The sequence below is a fragment of the Octopus sinensis genome, linkage group LG18 (genome assembly GCF_006345805.1).
Source record: "Octopus sinensis linkage group LG18, ASM634580v1, whole genome shotgun sequence".
Classification (NCBI taxonomy): Eukaryota; Metazoa; Mollusca; class Cephalopoda; order Octopoda; family Octopodidae; genus Octopus; species Octopus sinensis.
This window is the reverse complement of record NC_043014.1, coordinates 8,732,889-8,760,806: the sequence shown is the minus strand read 5'-3', so window position 1 is coordinate 8,760,806 and position 27,918 is coordinate 8,732,889. Positions and strand designations below refer to the sequence as shown.

At 39.2% G+C, this 27,918-nt stretch overlaps 1 protein-coding gene across 2 annotated transcripts in view; it reads left to right on the top strand.

Annotated features, from left to right (window-relative positions):
• Nucleotides 1-27,918, top strand: part of LOC115221326 (enhancer of filamentation 1) — a 66,755-nt gene that overhangs the window by 26,808 nt on the left and 12,029 nt on the right. For both annotated transcript variants that reach the window (XM_036510706.1, XM_029791497.2), the window contains exon 2: nucleotides 20,664-20,954. In XM_036510706.1, coding sequence (XP_036366599.1) covers nucleotides 20,664-20,954 — 291 coding nt within the window. The remainder of the gene's footprint in view (nucleotides 1-20,663; nucleotides 20,955-27,918) is intronic.

Here is a 27,918-nt window from a genome sequence, read left to right as displayed (position 1 = left end):
CCCGGCAGTATTCGAACTCAGAACTTAATGCGGAAGAAATGCTGCTAACTATTTTGTCCGGCGTGCTAATTGATTCTGCCACTTCAACGCTTTAATAATTCCTTTCTACTATACGCACAAGGCCTAGAATTTGTGAAGAGTGGGGGAAATAGTCGATCATATCAAAGTACTTGACTGCGATCTTTTCGCTTTGACCGGCAGATTTTTAAAATAATTTCTTTGTAACTAAACACACAAAGAAATTATTTTAAAAATCTGCCGGTCAAAGCGAAAAGATCCGACCAAAGCCTTGTAAGTGGATTTGGTAGACGGAAACTGAAAGAAGCCCATCGTATATATGATATTATATGTGTGTGTGTGTGTTTTGCGTCTGTTTGTCCTCCATCACTTGACAACCGGTGTTGGGGTGTTTACGTCTCCATAATTTATCAGTTTGGCAAAGATATTGATAGAGAAAATAAAATCGATTTATGTAAATTATCCAAAACTTTTCTTTGTCCCACTCCGAAAAAAATTCCAGAAGAAATTGCGATATAATCTACAGGTGCAGATCTCGCAGGTAGTAGCAAATATTCATACGACACCTTGGAAAAGTATCTGTGGATTTTTTTTCAATCAAAGAGTGCCCTTGTTTTTCTGAAAATAAGGAAACAAAATCGATTTATGTAAATTATCCAAAACTTTTCTTCGTCCTACCCCGAAAGAATTTTCACAACAATTCCGGATTTTCACTTTGACCGGCAGATTTTTAAAATAATTTCTTTGTAACTAAACACACAAAGAAATTATTTTAAAAATCTGCCGGTCAAAGCGAAAAGATCCGACCAAAGCCTTGTAAGTGGATTTGGTAGACGGAAACTGAAAGAAGCCCATCGTATATATGATATATATATGTGTGTGTGTGTGTTTTGCGTCTGTTTGTCCTCCATCACTTGACAACCGGTGTTGGGGTGTTTACGTCTCCATAATTTATCAGTTTGGCAAAGATATTGATAGAGAAAATAAAATCGATTTATGTAAATTATCCAAAACTTTTCTTTGTCCCACTCCGAAAAAAATTCCAGAAGAAATTGCGATATAATCTACAGGTGCAGATCTCGCAGGTAGTAGCAAATATTCATACGACACCTTGGAAAAGTATCTGTGGATTTTTTTTCAATCAAAGAGTGCCCTTGTTTTTCTGAAAATAAGGAAACAAAATCGATTTATGTAAATTATCCAAAACTTTTCTTCGTCCTACCCCGAAAGAATTTTCACAACAAATTCCGGATTTTCACTTTGACCGGCAGATTTTTAAAATAATTTCTCTGTAACTAAACACTACGGCAGAAATTGAATTCACCTCAATAGACGTCATTGATTGGTTGAAATTGCAGAAATTGAAGAAAAAACAACAAATATCTTACAAATTACAGAATTTTCTCAAGAAAGCCAAGAGAAAAAGATGTTTTATAAACACATTCTACCAGTATACGAAGTTTAAAAGTGTTTAGTTACAAAGAAATTATTTTAAAAATCTGCCGGTCAAAGCGAAAAGATACAAAATTCCTCTATAATTGGAATCTACAACATCTGAATGGTATGTGTAGAAAATTTCATTAAAATATATCCATTTTTCTTTAAGTTATGTGGACACAAAGTCGTATCGTGGGGCAGACTTGTGCATGTATGCCGAAAGGGCATGAAACGGAAATTGAAACCAGGTCACGGACTCTGTTCACCTCGAACTTAATGCCTTTTTCCGTTTTTAATAAATAAATTCCATTGCTGAAATATTTCTGCTGTGTGTGTGGCGTGTGCACGTGTGAGTAACTTTTATTTAGGCCAATATTTTTACTGCGATTATTTAGTAACTGAAACTATCTTCACGTAATCGACCACTCCTATAATTTCCAGGTATGTGGGATGGATCATACACACATATATTGTTTTGTTAAACGTTGCCAATCTGTTGTCTATAAATCTCACTTTCTCTCCATAGTTACATCCTGATACATACTGTGTCTATATATATATAAATCATAATTTAGGGTTTCTGAGAGATACCACCACGTTGGAAATAGCAGCCAAAACGTGCCTCTAAAACCACATTAAATTCTCATACAGTACCAGGAGAGAAGACAAAAAACATTTAATGTGGTTTTAGAGTCAAGTTTTGGCTGCTATTTCCAGCGTGGTGGTATCTCTTAGGTACCCTAAATTATAATTTTAATAATTATTATTACCTTTGAAGGTTTTTATTCCCATGCTGGCCACTTGGTTAGTTCGATATTTAAATAACGATCTTATCCTATATATATAATATATATATATATATATATATATATATATGTATAATATATGTATATATACACACACACACACACACACACACACACACACACATATATATATATATATATATGTATATATATGTATATATACACACACACACACACACACACACACATATATATATATATATATATATATATATATATATATGATGTCTGACAGATATGCTCAGCGGTATTTCGTCCGTCGCTACGTTCTGAGTTCAAATTCCGCCGAGGTCGGCTTTGCCTTTCATCCTTTCGAGATCGATAAAATAAGTACCAATAAAACACTGGGGTTGATTATTAAATCTACTTACCCCCCACTCCCCCAAAATTTCTGCCCTTGTGCCTTTAGTAGAAAGGATTATTATTATTATTATTATTATTATTATTGAGTGAGAGAGCAGTTCATGCCATCAAAGTGACACTGGGGAAAAATATACGAAGCCCAATATACCCACCATGACTACCCGTCTGATAAGGGTACACCAGGCACATGCATCACAACCATATGTGTGCGACATGGTGATCTCATATCAAGACAAACAGCACATAACCTTGCAGGTGGGGCCCAGTTAGAATTTTCTTCAGGTTGAGTAGCCCATCCCGCTCAAAAGGTCCCTGAATAAGGGTTGTTTAAGGATGTTGAAAGAACCACCCATGTTTCCAGAGGCGAATTATTCAAACCCCAAAGAATCCCTCTCAACACATGGCTATGATGCTCCCCCACTACTTCTGCTTGTGATCAGAGATGCACATATCGTCAGCCACTAAGGGACATGCTCAACTGGTTAAGGTCTAACAACTGACAAGCAAATCTGTGGTATTGAGCAGAATATTTGCTGTAGCCCATCTTTTATACCAAGACAAAACAATGTACATGATAACACTTCCAATCAGTTAAGATCAGAAGCCATGAGAGCCACTGCCTGGTACTGCATCAGGGCATTTATTATTATTATTATTATTATTATTATTGGGGCAGAGAGTGTTAGAATCGATGAAACTAGTATTTAGTAACAACATTTACTTTCCTTAGATCTGAGTTCAAATCGCACAGAAATCGATAAATTGAGTGGGCCACTGCTGTCGCCCAGAATGTGTGACCTATGAAATAGTATTTACCACTGCGAGGTCGCCGAAAACTAGGTCATCCCGTTTGTGCTGCTAATTAGTAAGCTAATGATTGACTGTAATTGGTTTGATAAGGTTTAGAAATATAAACAAAAGAAGTGAAGGCAAACCTACACAACTGTGCCCCACTCTTCAACTTTTAATTTGTTTCCGTATAATTCACAGAAAAATGGATATATTTTACACAAAATTTTCAGTTATGGTTTTTATTAATTTTCTGGAACCTCCATATCCGAAAACGGGGGGTTTTGGCATAAAATAAATGTTTTTTAATAAACAAATTTGGGAGAAAATGGGATGGGGACGGATGGAAGTCTTTCCCATAATCGCTTTGTTATCTTACAATTGTTGTCATCCACAAAATAACTGTTTTTCTGACTGGGTAAAAAATTTATCAAACTTTAAAACAACAAAACAAAAGAATCTTCTGGTGCAAGTAAATTGGACCCTGAGATTCAGCCTTAAAAATTCAATCAATACCCTAAATTTAAAAATGTTCACTTAATTTTAAAATTTGAAAAAGTGTGAACCCCAACAGAATAGATCCCTCTTTGAAATTATTTATTCTTTCTTTATTCTATTTTTGTTTGTCATTTGAATGTGGCCATGCTGGAGCACCGCCTTTTAGTCGAGCAAATCGACCCCATTGCTTATTCTTTGTAAACCTTAGTACTTCTTCTATTGGTCTTTTTTTGCCGAACCGCTAGGTTACGGGGACAGAAACACACCAGCAATGGTTTTCAAGCGATGTTGGGGGGACAATCACAGACTCACAAACATATACACACACATACATACATGTATGCATGCATGCATGCATACATGCACACATACACACATACATACATACATACATACATATGGAGAATTCACAAAAAAAAAACAAAAGACGAAGACAGGTGGTGTAGACAACAAACAGATGTATTAGTATAACGCTCGGGAAGTGAAAAAGCCTTTAACATTTCGAGCCTATGCTCTTCCACAGAAAAGAACAGAAAGAAACTAGGAGAGAAAATAAAGAATGTGTAATGGCTAGCGATCTATCATGGCAAATGCCAGACGGAGGGGGTCACACAGGAAAGCTAGGAAGAAGGAGAGATAATAAAGTAGTGGTGATCTCCAAAGGAAGGTGTGCATGCATGTGTATAAGAGAGTTTGTATGTGTGTGTGGAAGAGGGCTGGTGACCTTGATGTGTGTATGTATAGGTATGTGGATGTGGGGCTGGGAAGTGGTCAGTGCTAGTGTGTGCATGGTGGTGTGATGTGAATTGATGTGATATGGTGGTGTGTGATGTGATGGTGTTGGGATGTGGGGGAGGCAAGAGTGGGGAAAGCAAGGGCTGTGCGTTAGGCTGAGGTAGAGGTGGGGTATGTAGGAGTGGGTGTAAGGGATGGGTGGGGTGGGATGGATAGGGAAGGTGGGGTGACGATGAAGGGAGAGAGGGGAAGCGAGGTAGGTAGGATTGAAGAGAAAAGAAAAGGAGAGTAAGAGTGAAGCGAAGAAGCGGGAGTCGGAGCAAGAGAGGAGAGGTGGCTGGGAGGAAGTAGGTGTGAGAGAGAGAGAGAGAGAAGAAGGGAGGAGGTTAGATGAAGAGGGGAGGAGAGTTGAGCTTATGTGGCACGACAGGCTTCTTTCAGTTTCCGTCTACGAAATCCACTCACAAGGCTTTGGTCGGCCCGAGGCTGTAGTAGAAGACAACTTGCCCAAGGTGTCTCCATTTAGTGACCGAGTAAGCTGAATTGCTTCTAATTTCGTTATTATGTGTTTAAAAGATCAAATTTCTCTTCAACTATTGTAGTATATATATATTGATATAGGCGAGGTGCATTACGCGGTGTAGGAGTGGACAAATAGTTTACATTCAGTCGTCAAAATATGTAGATACTGATACATAAAACAGAAAATTCTTTTTCCTGTGTCGCTCTGTCAATAAATACATACATACATACATACATACATACGTACAATGCATATAATACGTATGTGTATGTATAATTAGAGATTTATATTATACGTAATTAACAAAACAATTCTGCTATCTTAAAGAATAGCCTGGTTTGTGTTTATGAAATAATCTAAAAAAAAAAAACAAGGTCAGGCTTTGTTGACAACAGAGAATTAAAAAAAAAAGGAAGAACAAATAGTTGATAGTTTTACGCTTCGTTGACTGAGCCGCTCTAAATATCGTCTAAATAATGGTAAAATAATACTTCAGGTTAGTTTACGCCAACTATGCAGGTTAAGTTATTCGGTTGTCTATATTTAGTTTGTCGCATTCTTATTTTCCCCACCTTTCATTTTATTTCTTCTCTTCGATTTCTATACTTAAATATAAAAAAACTACCTCTGTTCTATATTGGAGAAAACTGATTATTGATTTGTCGGAATTATATAACTTTTACTTAAAAAGAAAGCGATTATTAAAGTCTATGTTGTCTAGAAAATTCTTAAAAATTACAATTTTATACATATTTTTATCAATGTGCTTCGCCGACGAAAAGATGCGAACTGCTAACATTTCGATTATCAACTTAGGAATCAACTGTTGTCTTTGCCTTAATTAGAAGAAGCTGTGTGGTAAGTAGCTTGCTTACGAACCACATGGTTCCAGGTTCAGTCCCACTGCATGGCACCTTGGGCAAGTGTCCTCTACTATAGCCTCGGGCCGATCAAAGCCTTGTGAGTGGATTTAGTGGATGGAAACTGAAAGAAGCCTGTCATATATGTATATGCATATATATGTGTGTTTGTCCCCCAACATCGCTTAACAACCATGCTGGTGTGTTTACATCCCCGTAACTTAGCGGTTCGGCAAAAGAGACCGATAGAATAAGTACTAGGCTTACAAAGAATAAGTCCCGGGGTCGATTTGCTCGACTGAATGGCAGTGCTCCAGCATGGCCACAGTCAAATGACTGAAACAAGTAAAAAAGTATGCAGGTTAGTCGCACAAAAGTGAAAGTAAATTGTGATTGAAACCGGAAGTGACGACATTTATATGACAAGATACTGCATAGAACGTACAAATAGCGTTTCCAATGTCTCTGAACCTATTTTGTCGCATGTGGTCATATAGATACAAGGTAAATAAAGCAACTTAGGTTCTGCCTTATGTCTTGAGTTTCTTCTTGGCAAGCGTCTAATGCCCTGTATAGAAGTTCTCATCATTGGATGACCAATATTTAAAGAATGGTTCACAACTACATATAAAATGATAAACGACGCCCTTTTAAAGCCAAGCCAAGCTCATGGTCCCGGTTTCTGTGGAGTATGTGTTCCCCCCCAGCTGGACGTGGCGCCAGTCCATTGCAGCATTCTTCCAGGAGTGAATACAAAAATTCTCAAACTTGAGGGGATGTGCCCCTTAGATACTAACATGAGCCCCCCATATATGGATTCTAGTGGCGCAGGGGCCCACTTGCCATCGGGCCCGCTGGCAACCTGGCCAGTCCGTCACCAGATGTAACTGCCGATTTGATACGAGATTTTATTTTAATTTACTATTTCATACTTTTGATACTCCAGTTTCTTGATGAAACGTTTTACTCATACTTTTTGTAGTATCCGTACACGAGATTCCAACAGCTATTTTGCTGTATTCAGCCGAGAACTATTTCATGGGAGGTTAAAACATTATTTTCTTTATCACTTATTCACACATTGCTTACTGTGCAAATATATAAACGCGAAATTATCTTCTGTTTGTTGTAATTCTATTTTTAATTCTATTTTCTCTTCACATTAGACTTATTCTGTTGTTCACTTATTGACTCTATCTAATACAAAATGAATTTAATTGCCTTTAAATATTATCAAGGCGGCGAGCTGGCAGAACCGTTAGCACGCCGGGCAAAATGCGTAGCTGTATTTCGTCCACTGCTACGTTCTGAGTTCAAATTCCGCCGAGGTCGACTTTGCCTTTCAGCCTTTCGGGGTTGATTAAATAAGTATCAGTTACGCACTGGGGTCGATATAATCGACTTAATCCGTTTGTATGTCCTTGTTTGTCCCCTCTGTGTTTAGCCCCTTGTGGGTAGTAAAGAAATATGTATTTCGTCTGCCGCTATGTTCTGAGTTCAAATTCCGCCGAGGTCGACTTTGCCTTTCAGCCTTTCGGGGTCGATTAAATTAAGTACCAGTTATGCACTGGGGTCAATATAATCGACTTAATCCGTTTGTCTGTCCTCTCTGTGTTTAGCCCCTTGTGGGTAGTAAAGAAATAGGTATTTTGTCCGTCCTTACGTTTGAAAACCTTGTTATTATCATTACACTGGACCTTAATTTAGGTTAAGAGAAATTAGGCTTTTAGTAGATCTTAATAAGCCCTACGTCAGTCCAAATCCAGCGAACAGAAAACCCATGGTTAAAAGGGGTTCTAGCCCTAATCAGCCTCTTTTTCAGAGATAGTTTTCTTGAGGCTACATAATCCTATTTTGTATCTTTTACTTGTTTCAGTCTTTGAACTGTGGCCATGCTGGGGCACCACCTTGAAGAGTTTTTAAACAAACCAACACTGGTTGTCAAGGTGTGGGGAAGGACGAACACAAACAGGTGTGTGTGTGTGTGTGTGTATATATATATATATATATATATAGGCGCAGGAGTGGCTGTGTGGTAAGTCGCTTGCATACCAACCACATGGTTCCGGGTTCCGTCCCACTGCGTGGCATCTTGGGCAAGTGTCTACTATAGCCTTGGGCCGACCAAAGCCTTGTGAGTGGATTTGGTAGACGGAAACTGAAAGAAGCCCATCGTTTATATGTGTATGTTTGTGTGTCTGTGTTTGTCCTCCTAGCATCGCTTGACAACCGATGCTGGTGTGTTTATGTCCCCATTACTTAGCGGTTTGGCTCAGCAAAAGAAACCGATAGAATAAATACTGGGCTTACAAAAGAATAAGTCCCGGGGTCGAGTTGCTCGACTAAAGGCGGTGCTCCAGCATGGCCGCAGTCAAATGACTGAAACAAGTAAAAGAGTATACATACATGCATATGTATATATATATATATATATATATATATATATATATATATATATATATATATATATATATATTCATATATATTGGAATGTCACATTTGGAGTCTCTTTCAACACGTCAGACATTCAACATGTTATCTGTTCTAATAAGTCCAGCCAACAGCAGTTTTCAGATATTTTAATAACATTCTTTGTCGTCCCCCCCCCTGCCCCGTTCCCTGTGTACCATCTTTATTTAGTCCGCCACTCTGTTGCTAACCTACTTTCCTCTGCACCACAACGCTCACACAACAATAATTTGATGTCAAAAAACTCATAAAATAAAACTTATAAAACAATGTAATAATAATAATAATAATAATAAACGGTGTTTCCAAGCTAATTCAGTCCTTGTACGAAATGAGAACTTAGACAAAGGTTTGGCATTTTCTCGGTGCCAATTCTTTTGTGTATCTTTGTTTTTTTTTTAAATTTTATTTTTATCTGATTTTTTTTTTTTTTTTTTTTTTTTTTGCTAGTAAGTAGGTAGGTCGGTAATTTCAGTTTTTAACAACTGCCGAGTTTTGGGCTGAGGGTTACTTGCGCAACATTTTGTTCCATAGTCTAAACAGCAGCAGGCAGAAATAATAATGACTTCTGCCACCGGAGCGAAGGATGAGGGGGGATAATATAATACAAAGACAGATAATAATAATAACAATAATAATAACAATAATGATGATAATAATAATAAAAAATAATAATAATAAATAATAATAATAATATTAGTAATAATGTGATTTTTTTTGTGTGATATTCGTAATGATAAGAATAATAGCATTGAATGAAATCCCGTAGAAGCTTGTGAGTGTATGTAAATATCAAGTTAGCTTTCCCTATTCATTCGACATTTTCCAAAAGCAATTCTTGTTTGTGTGTGACTGTGAGGTAGCTGGGTGTTTTTTTTTTTGGGTGGGGGTGGGGGGTAATAGCATCAAGTGAACTAAAAACAGATGTGGGTAATGCTGCTGGTATTGTTGATGATGATGATGATGGTGGTGGTGATGGTGAAGTTTAGCATACATGGAATTGATGGTAATTAATGGATGATGAAGGCAGCGAGCTGGCAGAATCGTTAGCACGCCGGGCGAAATGTGTAGCCGTATTTCGTCTGCCGCTATGTTCTGAGTTCAAATTCCGTCTTTCATCCTTTCAGTGCCGATAAATACGCACTGGGGTCGATGTAGTCGAACTTAATCCCTTTGTCTGTCCTTGTTTCTCCCCTCTATGTTTAGCCCCTTGTGGGTAATAAAGAAATAGGTATTTCGTCTGCCGCTACGTTCTGAGTTCAAATTCCACCGAGGTCGACTTTGCCTTTCATCCTTTCGGGGTCGATAAATTAAGTACCAGTTACACACTGGGGTTGATATAATCGACTTAATCCGTTTGTCTGTCCTTGTTTCTCCCCTCTATGTTTAGCCCCTTGTGGGTAATAAAGAAATAGGTATTTCGTCTGCCGCTACGTTCTGAGTTCAAATTCCACCGAGGTCGACTTTGCCTTTCATCCTTTCGGGGTCGATAAATTAAGTACCAGTTACACACTGGGGTCGATATAATCGACTTAATCCGTTTGTCTGTCCTTGTTTGTCCTCTCTGTGTTTAGCCCCTTGTGGGTAGTAAAGAAATAGGTATGTCGTCTGCCGTTACGTTCTGAGTTCAAATTCCACTGGTCTTCCATAAACTTTGCCCGGACTTGTAACTCGGAGGGGAACTTTCTAGATGCAGTCCCGTACTCTTTACTCTTTTACTTGTTTCAGTCATTTGACTACGGCCATGCTGGAGCACCGCCTTTAGTCGAGCAAATCGACCCCAGGACTTATTCTTTGTAAGCCTAGTACTTATTCTATCGGTCTCTTTTGCCAAACCGCTAAGTTACAGGGACGTAAACATACCAGCATTAGTTGTCAAGCGATGTTGGGGGACAAACACAGACATACAAACATACACACACATATATATATACATATACATATATACAATGGGCTTCTTTCAGTTTCCATCTACTAAATCCACTCACAAGGCTTTGGTCGGGCCGAGGCTATAGTAGAAGACACTTGCCCAAGGTATCACGCTGTGGAAATGAACCCGGAACCATGTGGTTGGTAAGCAAGCTACTTAGCACACAGCCACTCCTGCACCTATGCTCATTTATGACCGAAGTGGACCCCCTTTATGTGTGTGTGTGTGTGTGTGTGAAAGTGCATGGCTCAGTGTTTAGAGCATTGGGCTCACAGAATGAGGTAATGAGATCGATTCCTGGACCAGGCTGTGTGTTGTGTTGCTCCAGTTCACTCAACCATAGCAATGAATTGCAAACGCCACTGGTGCCAAGCTGTATCGGCCCCTTTGCCTCTCCCTTAGAGAACATCGATGACATGGAGAGAAGAGGCCGCTATGCATGGGTGACTGCCGGTCTTCCACTAACAACCTTGCTTGGACTCCTACCTCGGACGGGAACTTTCTAGGCACAGTCCCATGGTCATTCATGACTGAAGGCGGGGTCTTTACCTTAGTTTGATGACCGAAGTGAATGTGGGGTTAGGAAGCATAGTGGTTAATTATGTATCTGTCTTTCGTGTAGCTAGTGAGGGCCATTGGAGCAGTCCACCATCAGCAGTGCTTTCCGTGTGTCGGGCGGGGACCACTTTTGGGTCTGCTCTATAAGCCTGTTAAGGGAGCAAGCCTGCCCAAGGACTGTCTCAAATGCAACCATTCTCTATCTAAGTCATCATATCTGTGTTGTTGTTGTTGTTGTTGTTTAACCCCCACCAGAAATTTCTGAACAGACCTATAATCGATAGACATTCCAGCTGTGGCCATCTTGCCTTTTTATTTTTCATACACAGGGACAATATTATCGAGTGTGTGTGTGTTTATACAGTAGAATGTTATTTGTAGATTTGGCTGTTATTTCTACCACTGCCAGCGACCACAAACAGGCTTCACATTTGATTCGGCGCCATAGTAGTAGTAGTAGTAGTAGTAGTAGTAGTATCAGTAGTAGTAGTAGTAGTAGCAGTAGTAGTAGTAGTAGCAGTAGTGGTAGTAATAGCTGTAGTAGTAGTAGTAGTAGCAGCAGCAGCAGCAGAAAAGGTGGTAGTGGTTGTTGTTACATGTAAACATGGTATTTTAGTTCCACAAGTTTTCGTGTTGTCATTTCCAGTGGTGGTTTCAGAATCATTAATTATCGTTGTAGTAGTAGTAGTAGTAGTAGTAGTAGTAGTAGTAGTAGGTGGTGGTGGTGGTGGTGTTGTTGTTGTTGTGATTATTGTAATGGTGCTTAATTATTACCTCGCTGCCCTGGCCGAGTCTCTTGGGCGCCATTGTTTGACAAATCATATGGTAAAAGATTATTCTCGGTTGATTTCGACAGATAGGCTGCGAGTAAATGAGTGTGTTCTATGAAATAATGAGAATGGCAACGAAACGGACAATTGGATAGAGAGCTACATTTCCCCAACCAGTGGTTTCCGAGAAATCTGAAAGAGGATGGAGGTGGGGATCCCGCAAAAAAATAAAAAAAACAAGGCTAATTTATATACACTAGTCTCTTTCGTTTTAATCATTTGTGTGTGTGTGTGTGTATTTAATTCTATATTTGTAATTTTATATAGTTTGTGTAGGTGCAGATGGCAGAAACGTTAGCACGATGGTCAAAATGCTTAGAGGTATTTCATCTGCCGTTTCGTTCTGAGTTCAAATTCCGCTGAGGTCGACTTTGCCTTTCATCCTTTTGGGGTCGATAAATTAAGTACCAGTTACGCACTGGGGTCGATGTAATCGACTTAATCCGTTTGTCTGTCCTTGTTTGTCCTCTCTGTGTTTAGCCCCTTGTGGGTAGTTAAGAAATAGGTATTTCGTCTGCCGCTACATTCTGAGTTCAAATTAGAGGTATTTCATCTGCCGTTTCGTTCTGAGTTCAAATTCCGCTGAGGTCGACTTTGCCTTTCATCCTTTCGGGGTCGATTAAATAACTACCAGTTACCCACTGGGGTCGATGTAATCGACTTAACCCATTTGTCTGTCCTTGTTTGTCCTCTCTGTGTTTAGTCCCTTGTGGGTAGTAAAGAAATGGGTATTGCGTCTGTCTTTACGTTCTGAGCTCAAATTCCTTTCGGGGTTAATAAATTAAGTACCAGTTGCGTACTGGAGTCGATTTGATCGACTGGCCCCCTCCCCCAAAATTTTGTCCAAGGTGCCACTCAGTGAGACTGAACCCAGAATCATGACTTTTTTTACACAATCCTTGATTTTAAGCTTTTTTAACCCTTTCACATTCAGATTACTAGGAGTGTGGAGTCGAGATCGGAAACAATTCAGGAGTAGCTGGAATCGGCGTCGGTAAAACTGTTATAACACATAGGCCTACTCAAAGTACAAGCGTATGCATATGCTTTATGAGACATGTAGACCACAATCTCTTAATTGCATAAGGAGGAGTCGGAAATAATTAAGGGGTAGCTGGAGTCAGAGTCAGAGTTGGTAAAATAGACCACAATCATTTAATTATGTAATGAGGAGTCAATATACACATATACACAGATTCTTGTGCATGTGCTCATACACACTTGCATACATGTGCACACACATACTTTACACCAATAACACTGACATACACGCATTCACTCTCATTACACCAACTGCACACACTACCACACACACACACACTCCAGTAATGCATACATATGCACATCACCTTGGGAGTACACATAATATTTTCTACTCTAGGCACAAGGCCTGAAATTTTGCAGGAGGGGTCCAGTTGATTAAATTATCTGGTACTTAATTTATTGACCCCGAAAGGATGAAAGTCAAAGTCAACCTCAGCGGAATTTGAACTCAGAATGTAGTTATTTCTTCACTACCCACAAGGGGCTAAACATAGAGAGGACAAACAAGGACAGACAAATGGATTAAGTCGGTTATATCGACCCCAGTGCGTAACTGGTACTTAATTTATTGACCCTGAAAGAATGAAAGGCAAAGTCGACCCCAGCGGAATTTGAACTCAGAACATAGCGACAGATGAAATGTCGCTAAGCATTTTGCCCTGCCAGCTCGTTTCTGCCAGCTCACTGCCTTTGGGAGTACGCATAATACGACTAACTTGTTACTCCAATAACACATTACACCAGTAACACACATACATACATACACACCACACACACACACACATGCATATATACACATATACATACATACATACATACACGTACATATATACACACATACATACACTCACACACATGCATACATATACACAAACATACACGCATAGATTCACACATCTACACATAGATACATACATACACACACATACATATATATATATATATACACATACACTCACACATGCATACATAAACATACATACAGACACACATGCATAGATTCACACATCTATACATAGACACATACATACACACATATGCATATGCATACACATACATATATATACACAGACACACATACATACATATACACACACATGCATAGATTCACACATCTATACATAGACACATACATACACACATATACATATGCATACACATACATATATATACACAGACACACATACATACATATACACACACATGCATAGATTCAACATCTATACATAGACACATACATACACACATATACATATGCATACACATACATATATATACACAGACACACATACATACATACATACGTACGCACACACACACGTTATTGCAAATATATTTGTCATCAACCTTCAATAACATTTCAAATCCTCAGAATTATTTGACATTTCCATTCTCTTCTCACACCCTTTTACTCGGGTTGTTTTGGGGTATGTGATGTGTGTCATGTGGAGCTTGTGTGTGTGTGTGCATGTGTGTAATATATAATGTATGTTTGTATGTGTGTATAAGCACATAATGTGTATGTGTGGATTGTAATTGTGTGTGTATGTAATGTGTAAGTTGTAATATGTATGTGTATAGTGTATAATATGTGTGTATGTGTAGTTCATAATGTGTGTGTATAAGATATGTGTGCATGGATGTAGTTTGTAGTGTGTATTTTGTAATGTGTGTGTGTGTGTGTAGGTAGCTTGTAATATGTGTGTTATTGATATTATGAGGGGAAGGGCAAGAACAGCAGAACACTGCACTAAATCACTTTATAATACTTTTATTTCATCCCCTTACTTTCCGAGTTCAAATCCTGCCAAACTTAACGCTTTAGTTTAATTCTTACATATAATCAGCTGAAATTGCGAGGATAATCTGGTACTTGACTGAGGAAAGAAAACTTTGAATGATCCATCCATGTTTTCTTTGTATCGTCTATCTGGATGTTTTGTTGTCCCTTTTTGTATCACCTAACTGTCCAGATGTTTTGCGTTCTTGTCCCATTTTGTATTTTATATATATATATATATATATAAAATTTATTTAAAAGCAGCAGAAATCTAACAAAAGCTGTTACTCGGAGTTTTACGTTCCTGTCCGTCAGACAGTTTTGTTGAATTTCTGCTGTTTTTAAATAAAGCATATTACTCTAACTCTGGTATTTGAGTACTCTTTTTTCCACCTTGTTTCACATTTATGTGTTTACTCCGAGGAGTGGCTGTGTGGTAAGTAGCTTGCAAACCAACCACATGGTTCCGGGTTCAGTCCCACTGCGTGGCATCTTGGGCAAGTGTCTTCTGCTATAGCCCCGGGCCGACCAATGCCTTGTGAGTGGATTTGGTAGACGGAAACTGAAAGAAGCCTGTCGTATATATGTATATATATGTTTGTGTGTCTGTGTTTGTCCCCCTAGTATTGCTTGACAACCGATGCTGGTGTGTTTATGTCCCCCGTCACTTAGCGGTTCGGCAAAAGAGACCGATAGAATAAGTACTGGGCTTACAAAGAATAAGTGTCCGCAGAATAACTGGCCGCAGTCAAATGACTGAGACAAGTAAAAGAGTATATATATATTTATATGTATACTAGCAGTATCGCCCGGCGTTGCTCAGGTTTGTAAGGGAAATAACTATAAAGCATTTTTAGAGAGTTATAGCCAAAAAATAGCAAAAAAATGGGAAAAAAATGATGGTAAATTTTTTTGAGAGTTAAAAAAGGTGGAGTTGCGTCCCCTAGACGGTCTGTGGTTTGGTTTCTGATTCTCGCACCCCATGTCGAATTTATCGATTTTTTTCAGAACTGGGGGAACTTTTCAAAATTTTCGCTGCGTTAGTTTTGAATTATGACATTGGGCTATGTGTGTGTCAAGTTTCATCAGAATCGGTTGAAAGCCGTGGTCAGGGTGAGGGTACAACCTAACAGACACACAGACACACAGACAGACAAACTGCCGTTTATATAGAGAGAGATTTATGTATATATAGTCAATCCAAACAAGAACAAGCAAGAAAAAACAACAATGTGAGGATGTGGAACTAGTACTGTGTTATTGGATGCTCAAGAAATGAAAGAAAAGAAAGAGGCTTTCACGTTTGGAGCGGAGCTCTTCATCAGAAACATAGAAAAAGTCCAAAGAAGGGAAAACGGAGAAAGAAAATCGCCAACATATATATATATTCTTTTACTTGTTTCAGTCATTTGACTGTGGTCATGTTGGAGCACCACTTTGAAGGGTTTTAGTCAAACAAATCGACCCCAGAACTTTTTTTTTAAGACTAGTACTTATTCTATTGGTTTCTTTTGCTGAACTGCTAAGTTACAGGGATGTAAACACACCAAGATTGGTTATCAAGCAATAGTGGGAGCCAAACACAGACACACACACGTATGTAAGTGTATATACATATATATATCTATATATGTGTGTGTGTGTGTGTGTGTGTGTGTGTGTGTGTGTGTGTGTGTGTGTGTGTGGAGGCGCAATGGCCCAGTGGTTAGGGCAGCAGTCAGAGGATTGCAGTTTTGATTCCCAGACCGGGCGTTATGTGTGTTTATTGAGCAAAAACACCTAAAGCTCCACGAAGCACTGGCAGGGGGTGGTGGCGACCCCTGTTGTACTCTTTCGACCCAACCTTCTCTCACTCTTTCTTCCTGTTTCTTGAATAACGCTGCAATGGACTGGCATCCCATCCAGCTGAGGGGAAACACATATGCCACAGAAACTGGGAAACCAGGCCCATGAGTCTGGCTAGGCTTGAAAAGGGTGCATAGATAAAATATATATATACATACATACATACATATATATATATTATATATATATATTATATATATATATAATATATACACAACAGGCTTCTTTCAGATTCACTCACAGGGCTTTGGTTGGCCCAAGGCTATAGTAGAAGACACTTTCTCAAGGTGCCAGGCAGTGGGACTGAACCTGGAACTATGTGGTTGGGAAGTATGTTTCTCACCACACTGCCACTCCTGCATTTACACATATATACATATATATATACTGTTTCTATACAATTCTATAAATTCATGGTTTTATGTAGCTCTCACTCTCTATATATATGTATGTGTGTGTGTGTGTGTATAGTGTATATATGTGTATATATATGTATGCCTATATGTATATAATTATATGTATTTGTGTATACCAGTATGTATATATGTATGTGTGTGTATATATATATATGCCCCAGGAATCTGCCTTAAAATTCTTACTGGCGTGTCCAATCTCACCTCCACGCCAAATATATACGTTTTATTTATTATTTTGCATATTACTTAGTCATCGTTGTTTTATTCTATATTTAATGTTTCTATTATATGTAATTTTCTAGATGGTATAATTTATTTTTCATTATTGATTTGCTAAAAGGTGTTTTTTTTCTAATTCATAATATATATATATATATATATTAATATATATTATATATATATAAGCGAGAAAGAAGCAACAAGAATGGATAGGTTTTTAGTACGATCGTTTAATACAGGACAGGTTTTTTATTAAAAGTTGCAAAGATTACAGCATATAACGAGTCCCGTACTCATCAGCTAAAATACAGTGAGTGCTCTAGTTTCCTATTGACATCCTAGGTGAGGCTATACTCATGAAGTAATGTAGATAAATAAGTAACATAAACAGATTTCTAAAGTTCATTAAAGTTCATTAAAGATGATGTACAGTCTATCACAGAATTTTAAAAAAGTTTTGATAGCATCACAGAGAAGGTGACCTAATCCATATGCATTCCATAGATATGATGAGGGATTATATACTCACAGAAGACAAATTATCCATTGTTAATTACAACGAGGTGGGTCTCATTTCCTGCTTATTAGATTACAGAGAGGGTGAATTAATCCTTTGTATAGATGCACAAATTCCCAATGGTGTAGATGTAAATTTCCAGAGAAATGGAGATGAATTTCATATTCACAGGCGATAAATTTTTCAATGGTTGAACACAATGAGGTAGTATCAATCCTTGTTATATGATTAGGTATTTGCCACATTAATCACATTACTGCTATTCACAAGAGGCTGTAGCTATTTAACTCTTAAAGGCTGAAGGGCTTTCTAGAGCGGCCAAGAATAGAGAGGGAATAGAAGAAAAGAGAGAGAAAATAATGGAGGAGGGAGCAAAAAGGGGGGGGGGAAGGGGGGACTAAAAGAGAAGAGAAAGGAAACAGAGAATAAGAAGAAGAAAAAGAAAAAAGAAAAAAGAGAAAGAGAAAAAGAAATAGGGAGAGAAGGGAAAAAAAAAAAGACAAAGAAAAAAAAGAGGTTCTAGTTCTACAGAAGAGTTAGTAGACTGCAAGTCTGGTTTTAATCAACAGGCATCTAGGAACTAGAGGAGAATATTATTCTTTGACCAGTAAACCGTTATTTATTGCTGTTGAAATCGCTATGAGTTTAAAGAGAATCTAAAGAGATAACACAGTCAGGGGTTAAGGGGTCAGATGCTAAAACACCAGAAAGAACATTAGGAAAATCTAAGTATAATCTTATCAAAAAGTCATTAAAAATTACTTATTTAATTTATTCATTTTATTGTCTTAAGGAGTTGTCGTTATTATTCATACATTGACTGACTACAGGTCAAATCTTATAAGATCAATTTACAAGGTGTTAGGGGATTGTCTATCATAATGAAGATAATCATATTTATATAAGATTTGACCTGTAGTCAGTCAATGTATGAATAATAACGACAACTCCTAAGACAATAAAATGAATAAATTAAATAAGTAAATTTTAATGACTTTTGATAAGATTATACTTAGTTTTCCTAATGTATTTTCTGGTGTGATTTTAGCATCTGACCCACTAACCCCTGAGTGTTATCTCTTTAGATTCTCTTTAAAATCATAGCTGATTCACAACAGCCAAAATTAACGGTTTACTGGTCAAAGAATAATATTCTCCTCTAGTTCCTAGATGCCTGTTGATTAAAACCAACTTGCAGTCTACTAACTCTTCTGTATAACTAGAACCCTCTTTTTTCTTTTTCTTTTTTTCCCTTCTCTCCCTATTTCTTTCTCTTTTCTCTTTTTTCTTTTCTTCTTCTTATTCTTGTTTCCTTTTCTCTTCTCTTTTAGTCCCCTTCCCCCCCCTTTTTGCTCCCTCCTCCATATTTTCTCTCTTTCTTCCATTCCCTTCTCTATTCTTGGCCGCTCTAGAAAGCCCTTCAGCCTTTAAGAGTTAAATAGCTACAGCCTCTTGTGAATAGCAGTAATGTGATTAATGTGGCAAATACCTAATCATTAACAAGGATTGATACCTACCTCATTGTGTTCAACCATTGAAAAATTTATCGCCTGTGAATATGAAATTCATCTCCATTTCTCTGGAAATTACATCTACACCATTGGAATTTGTGCATCATACAAAGGATTAATTCACCCTCTCTGTAATGCTAATAAGCAGGAATGAGACCCACCTCGTTGTAATTAACAATGGATAAATTTGTCTTCTGTGAGTATATAATCCCCATCATATCTATGGAAATCTGTGATGCTATCAAAACTTTTTTAAAATTCTGTGATAAGACTGTACATCATCTTTAATGAACTTTATGAACTTTAGAAATCTGTTTATGTTACTTATTATCTACATTACTTCATGAGTATAGCCTCAAACACTAGGATGTCTAGAGAACTCACATGTATTTTAGCTGATGAGTACGGGACTCGTTTATATGCTGTAATCTTTGAACCTTTTAATAAAAACCTGTCCTTGTATGAAACGATCGTACTAAAAACCTATCCATTCTTGTTGCTTCTTTCTCTTATAATCACCCACATTACTGTATTGTTAAATCAGTATAGTTTTTTTTGGTGCATCTAAGTTAGGTACCATATTCAAGTAAATTCATTTAAATTAACTTGAATCTTTATTGCTCTTTGTATATATAATATTATATTTTTGTGAAATTTGATTTAGTATTTCTAAATTGAATTTTTCCCTGTAAGTTTGGAATAATATTCCCTCATGTTATTATTATTATTATGATATATATATATAATCAAAATAAGCAACAAGTATATCCAAAGTAGCGTGGTACAGTTGTTTCATGCTACTTCATTTTATTAAACACTGTAAGTATTACATCAGTTTTAAAATGTTGAGCAATCTTCAGCCACTTATCGAAATTTTCCAATCAAACGGACAATGCACATTCTTATCTCTATTTCATTTGCCAACATTATAAAGAGGGTAGATATACAGACAGTGAGGTTGATTTCGTTCTTAAGAACATGATAGTATTGTAAATTTACTCTCTCTAAATTTTGCTGATATTTGTATGTGTGTGTATATGTATATATATATATATTGTATGTGTATATATATATATATATATATATGTGTGTGTGTGTGTGTGTGTGGAGGTGCAATGGCCCAGTGGTTAGTGCAGCGGACTCGCGGTTTCGATTCCCAGACCGGGCGTTGTGAGTGTTTATTGAGTGAAAACACCTAAAAGCTCCATGAGGCTCTGGCATCGGGTGGTGGCGATCCCTGCTGTACTCCTTCGCCACAACTTTCTCTAACTCTTTCTTCTGTTGGCCTGCTCGCTTAGCCAGCGGGGTGGCATCATTTGAAGGCTAAAACAATGCGAAGCACATTGTGACCAGCGATGTGTAGCAACATCTGATAGCCTGGTCGGTGACAGTGACGGTGATATATATATATATATATATATGTATATAAATACACACACACACATCCACACATGAACACACACACACCTATCTATATATATAATGTAATTTTTCTTTCTTCTTTTTCTTTTGCAGACTACCCTTGCCAAAGCCATATATGACAATCTAGCAGAGTCCGCTAACGAACTTGCATTTCGGCGTGGAGATGTCCTCGCAGTTCTTGAACAAGACACGGATGGCATGCTGGGATGGTGGCGGTGCACATTCCGAGGAAAGACTGGTATTGCCCCAGGAAACCGCCTTAAAATTCTTACTGGCATGTCCAACCTCGCCTCCACGCCAAATAAGGATTCCAGCAGCTTTGACATGAATTCTTCGCTCGCTAGTAACTGGCATCGACGGAGCTGGGATGTGACACCAAATAAGGTATGTAGATGTGATTAATACTAACAAAGACATCCACACACACACTCATACAGATATATACGCACACATTTATATATGTGCATCTATGCACTTAAAAGACACGCTGAAATTTCAGCTTTAAGAGTGTTTTCCTCTCTTTTCTATTTATATACATATCAAAGCCATTCCTTCTCATACACATGTGTATTATTCATATACACTCTCTCACGCACATATATATGTATGTATATATACACTGTACTTAATAGCATATAAGGAGAACTCTTTTTTTTTTCTTCTTTTTTGTTAGAATAGTGCCTCAAAAAATCAGTCTGGGTCCTATATGGAATGTTGGGCCTTCCTTGAGCTAATTTTGTCCCTAATACTCCCTTTTTCTGAAACAGGTGCTACTGATATAGGGGTGCATCGGATATGCTCAAGGTGTTTTTGTACCCTCACATCCAGTATGTGAGTGTGTGTGTATGTATGTATGTATGTATATATATATATATATATATATAGGCGCAGGAGTGGCTGTGTGGTAAGTAGCTTGTTTACCAACAACATGGTTCCGGGTTCAGTCCCACTGCATGGCACCTAGGGCCAGTGTCTTCTACTATAGCCTCAGGCCGACCAAAACCTTGAGTGGATTCGGTTGACAGAAACTGAAAGAAACCCGTTGTATATATGTATATATATATAATATATATATGCGTGTCTGTGTTTGTTCCCCTAGCATTGCTTGACAACCAATGCTGGTGTGTTTATGTCCCCGTTACTTAGCGGTTCGGCAAAAGAGACCGATAGAATAAGTACTGGGCTTACAAAAGAATAAGTCCCGGGGTCGAGTTGCTCGATTAAAGGCGATGCTCCAGCATGGCCGCAGTCAAATGACTGAAACAAGTAAAAGAGTATGTATGTATGTATGTATATATATATATATATATATAATATTATATATATATATAATATATATTGCTAAAAACGGTAAGATAACGAAAGAAAGAAAGAGACCTTGATATTATGTAAATAGAGGAATTTATCTGTAAATATAATATGTGACAATTATTCGGTAGTCTTGATAAAACTCCAAGTTTCGGATGCCGAGGTGGAAATCCATGCCACCATCTTTTCAGTTATCCAGCCATCGGAAAAAATGCTATGAAAAATGACCGTATGTAGTCCCATTTACATTATCTGAAAAATAGGTAAGATGGTCATGGCTGGAACGTCTTTGATTAAATTGTCTGCTTTACCTGTGCCCTAGCAAAGGCGGAGGCATTGCACGATCTGGCAGAATCGTTAGCACGCTGGACGCTGCTACGTTCTGAGTTCAAATTCCGCCAAGGTCGACTTTACCTTTCATCCTTTCGGGGGTCGATAAATTAAGTACCAGTGACGCACTGGAGTCGATGTAATCGATTTAATCTGTTTGTCCATTCTATATTTAGCCCCTTGTGGGTAGTAAAGAAATAGGTATTTTGCCTGGCACTATGTTCTGAGTTCAAAATCCGCCGAGGTCGACTTTGCCTTTCATCCTTTCGGGGTCGATTGAATAAGTACCAGTTATGCACTGGGGTCGATATAATCAACTTTATCCGTGTGTCTGTCCTTGTTTGTCCTCTCTTTACTACTCTGTGGGTAGTAAAGAAATAGGTATTTCGTCTGCCGTTAAGTTCTGAGTTCAAATTCCGCCGAGGTCGACTTTGCCTTTCATCGTTTCGGGGTCGATAAATTAAGTACCGGTTACGCACTGGAGTCGATGTAATCGATTTAATCCGTTTGTCTGGACTTGTTTTGTCCCTTCTGTGTTTAGCCCCTTGTGGGCAATAAAAAAATAGGTATTGCACAAATGCACTCTCTCCCCCCATTCACACATCACTCTCTTTCCACACTCATACACTCTCCCTCACACACACTCTCTCTCTCTCTCTCTCTCTCTCTCTCGCAAACTCTCACTCTCTCCTCCCCCTCACATACACACTCACTCTTTCTCTCTCTCCTCTCCATCCTTCTTTCTCCCCCTCTCTCTCTCTCATAAACACAAAGACAGTGTGTTAATATATCAATTAATTGGGGTCTAGTGAACATTTTATTTTTAGTCCCCTGTTCTTGCAAAACCCTGGGAAATCCCAGACAGACTGATATAACCGACAGGGGACAACTGCCATGAGACACATCAGTCATATTCCCTCCGCCCCCCCACACCCCCACCACTGTTGACCTACTAACCCCACCAGAAGGGGAAAAAAAATTAAGGATGCTATTTTTAGCAATAACCAACCGCAAAAATGAAAGGGCCATCATCACCACCACCACCACCACCACAACCTCACCACCATCACTACAATCACCGCCTCCTTCAGCATTGCCACCACCTTCATGACAACTATCACCAACACTACCCCTGCCACACTCACCATCACCAGAACCACTACCACCACCACAGCAATAACCACTACCACCACCTAGATTAGCTTCAAACAATAAATGAGGGGGAGGGAGAGGTAAAGAAGTGATGTGTAAAAATAAAAAAAAAGAAGACCCCTTATTCATGTATGTTCTTATATTGTGTCCTTTTATGGGGGTCCCTTTCGATGTAACAGAGTAGTGAGCTACAAATGATTGATAATTCTACGTCCCCTGTCCCAGGGCTTTTCTGCTGATCAAGTCAGCACCCACACAGAGCCCTAGTCTCCTTACCCCTCCGACCATTTGACTGGTCTTCCACGCATTTGCAATCAATGAAATGTGTTTGGTTGGGGGTGGTTGGACCAGCCCTTAATTCTATCGGCTGATGGTTCATCAGGGTCATATGAAATCTGTCTTTTGGTTGGGGGTAGTTGGATCTACCCTTAATTATACAATCAAATGATTCATCTATGTCGTATGAAATCTTATTCTTTTGTCTTTGTACTTGTTTCAGTCATTTGACTGGGGTCATGCTGGAGCACTGCCGTAAAATGTTTCAGTCAAAGAAAATACATATCAAAATGTGACCTCGTGTGTACCGTTGGCGATTTTTTCCTCCGTCTTCCCTTCTCTGGATCTTTCCTTCTCCCATGTTTCCGACGAAGAGCTCCGCTCGAAACGTTAAACCCTCCTTCTTTCCTGAGCGTCCAATAATACTATTTGTTCCACGTCCTCGTGTTGTTTTGTGTTTTTTTGTGCTTTCATGTTTGGATTAACTTTATATATATATGTATGTAGTGTTGTATGTATGTATGATATATATATATATATATATATATTGGCACGGGTGTGACTCTGTGGTAAGGGGGCTTGCTTCCCAACCACATGGCGTCGAGTTGGCAGAAACGTTAGCACGCCGGGCGAAATGCTTAGCAGTATTTCGTCTGGCGCTACTTTCTGAGTTCAAATTCCGCCGAGGTCGACTCTGCCTTTCATCCTTTTGGGGTCGATAAATTAAGTACCAGTTACACACTGGGGTCGATGTAATCGACTTAATACCTTTATCTGTCCTTGTTTTTCCCCTCTATGTTTAGCCCCTTGTGGGTAGTAAAGAAATAGGTTTTACTCAAACTAATCGATCTCAGGACTTATTCTTTGTAAGACTAGAAGTTATTCTATCAGTGTCTTTAACCAAACCTCTAAGTTACAGAGACGGAAACACACCAACACTGGTTATCAAGCAGTGATGTAGGGGACAAATACAGACACAAGGACACACATATACAGATACATATATATATGTATATGACAGGCTTCTTTCAGTTTCCTTTCTACCCAATCCACTCACAAGACTTTGGTCAGCCTGTGGCAATAGCAGAAGACACTTGACCAAGGTGCCATGTGGTTAGGAAGCAAGCCCCTTACTACAGAGTCACACCCATACCAATATATGTATATATATATATGTATGATTGATTGATTGATTGATTCTAGTTTCAGCTCATGAGCTGTGGCCATGCTGGGGCACCGCCATATATGTATATATATAGGGAGAGTTTTCGAAAAAAAAAACAAAGTACAAAGACAGGTGGTGTACAAAACAAACAGATGTATTAGTATAATGCTCAGGAATAGAAAAAATCCTTTACGTTTTGAGCCTACGCTCTTCTACAGAAAGGGACACAGAAAAAACAAGGAGAGAAAAAAAATGTGTGAAGTGGCTAACGATCTATCATGGTGACTCATATACTCTTTTACTCTCTCTTTTACTTGTTTCAGTCATTTGACTGTGGCCATGCTGGAGCACCACCTTTAATCGAGCAACTCGACCCCGGAACTTATTCTTTTGTAAGAACAGTACTTATTCTATCGGTCTCTTTTGCCGAACCGCTAAGTAACGGGGACATAAACACACCAGCATCGGTTGTCAAGCAATACTAGGGGGACAAACACAGACACACAAACATATATATACATATATACGACAGGCTTCTTTCAGTTTCCGTCTACCAAATCCACTCACAATGCTTTGGTCAGCCCAAGGTTATAGTAGAAGACACTTGCCCAAGGTGCCACGCAGTGGGACTGAACCCGGAACCATGTGGTTGGTAAACAAGCTACTTACCACACAGATGATTGGCTTCTTTCAGCTTCTGTATACACATATTGATCACTAAAATAACAAGGAAGAGCTGTTACTTATGAGAGAGTGGGAGTCTGGGAGCAATCAGATACAACTTCCTTCTAAAGCCGACACATGAGAAATTAAATGACACTTGTAATGCATCATATGTTTGTAAATATATGTGTGTTGCCACATATTTGGTGAATGTGTTCACATAAATGTCCTTGAATGTACATGTGTGTGTGTGTGTGTGTGTGCGTATGTATGCATGTAGCGCAGGTATGGCTCAGTGGTAAGATGTTTGCTTCTCAACCACATGGTTCTGGGTTCTGTCCCATTATATAGCACCTTGAGCAGGGGTCTGTTAATATAGTCTTAGGCCGACCAAACCCTTATGGGTGGATTTGGTTGATGGAAAGTGTATGTATACAGGCGGCAAGCTGGCACAAACGTTAGCACGCCGGGTGAAATGCGTAGCCGTATTTCGTCAGCCGTTACGTTCTGAGTTCAAATTCCGCCGAGGTCGACTTCACCTTTCATCCTTTCAGGGGTCGATTAAATAGTACCAGTTACGCACTGGGGTCGATATAATCGACTTAATCCGTTTGTTTGTCCTCTCTGTGTTTAGCCCCTTGTGGGTAGTAAAAAAAATAGGAAAGTGTATATATATATATACATATATATATAATATTTAATATATATATATATAATTAAAGCTGGACATCTTCCTGTCAAGAGTCCCAGATGAACCTACCTCACGGCAAGAGGTGCAAATGAGAGTAGCTGTATCAAACTCCATTCTTCACCAAGTGCCACATATTAGATGAGGTTTGTCGCAATAACAGTGTGGCACAAAACGGCGGTGCATCAGCATGGTCGCAGCTCTGTGCTGAAACTAGAAAAAAAAAAATATATATATATATATATATATATATATATATATATATATATATATATTAAAGGTAAAAGGTAAAGACCCCCCTTCGGTTATGAATGAGCATGGGATTGCACATAGAAAGTTCCCTGCCTCCCAAGGCACATTCTGAGCAAGGTTGTTCATGGAAGACCAGCAGTCAGCCATGCATATCAGTTTTCCCTCTCCATGCCACCAATGTTATCCAAGGGAAAGGGCCCCCCCCCGATACAGCCTGGCACCAGTGACATCGCGACTCATTCCTACAGCTGAGTGAAGTGGAGTAACCTAAAATAAAGTGTCTTATCCCCTTGCCCCTGTGTGTGACACCCCCTCACATAGCCCAGTCTGGGAATTAAACTCACCATCATAATTGTAAGCCCAACGCTCTAACCACTGAGCCATGAGTGAGAATTACTGTCTGGGACAGATTTAGGTTTATTTTTGACACAGTTCTAACTCCTTGTTGTCATGCAAGACTGAGCAGCATTGCATGATGGGTAGAGGAAGTAGAAGAGATAAGAAGGCTGGGGTTGTTTTCCAGTTGTTGTTTTAGTAATGCAAGGGGGTGGAACTGCAAATATTATTGCACCACCACCACTGCTCTTACTACCACCAATACCAACACTATCACCCCTACTACTGCCATCAACACCACCGCTAGCACCATCACCATCAGCTTCAACACCATCACCACAGTCACCACCAACACTACCAACACCACCACCACAACCACCAACACCACCATCACTAACACCACCACAACTACCAACACCACCATCACCATCACCATCACAACCACCAATACCATCACCCTCAGCACCAATGCTACCACCCACCAACACCACCGCCTCAGTTTCTGTGACCGCACCCCCTTATCACTCCTACAGAAGTGTGAAATCCTTCCCCCCACCCCATATCACTTCACAGACAAGCTATTTTCTGCCCCTTGGTTGACAAAGCACCACCACTCCCACTCTTACCCCCTTGTCCCTATGTGTGTGTGACCCCCACTGTTTGTCACTATCTCCAACCTCTCCCCTCTGTTTTCAAGGGCTGCTGGGTGGGGGATATGAGGAAGGGGTGCCGTTTGTTCCCCCCTCACCGCCACACACTGCCACTTCCTATATGCAGTCAGCCACCCCACAATCTACCCACCTACTTTACTCTCCTTCCCTGCCCCCCCCCACCCACCAACACACAGCTTCCTTTGTCAGCTTCCTCATCCTCCATCCTCACCCCCTACTACCCCCCCCCGTCTGTCTCATCTCTGTCCTCCCCTCCTCCCTGCTGCCCCCTCTATCCTATGCTTGGTTTGAGAGATAAGTGTGAAAGGGATGGACAGAACAAGGCTACTACTACCACTACTACTACTATATCCACCACCACTACAACCACTACTACTATAACCACCACTATTACTACTACCACCACTACTACTACCACCACCATCACTTCCACTACTACCACCACCACTTCCACTACTACCACCACCACCACTACTACTACTATAACCACCACTATTACTACCACCA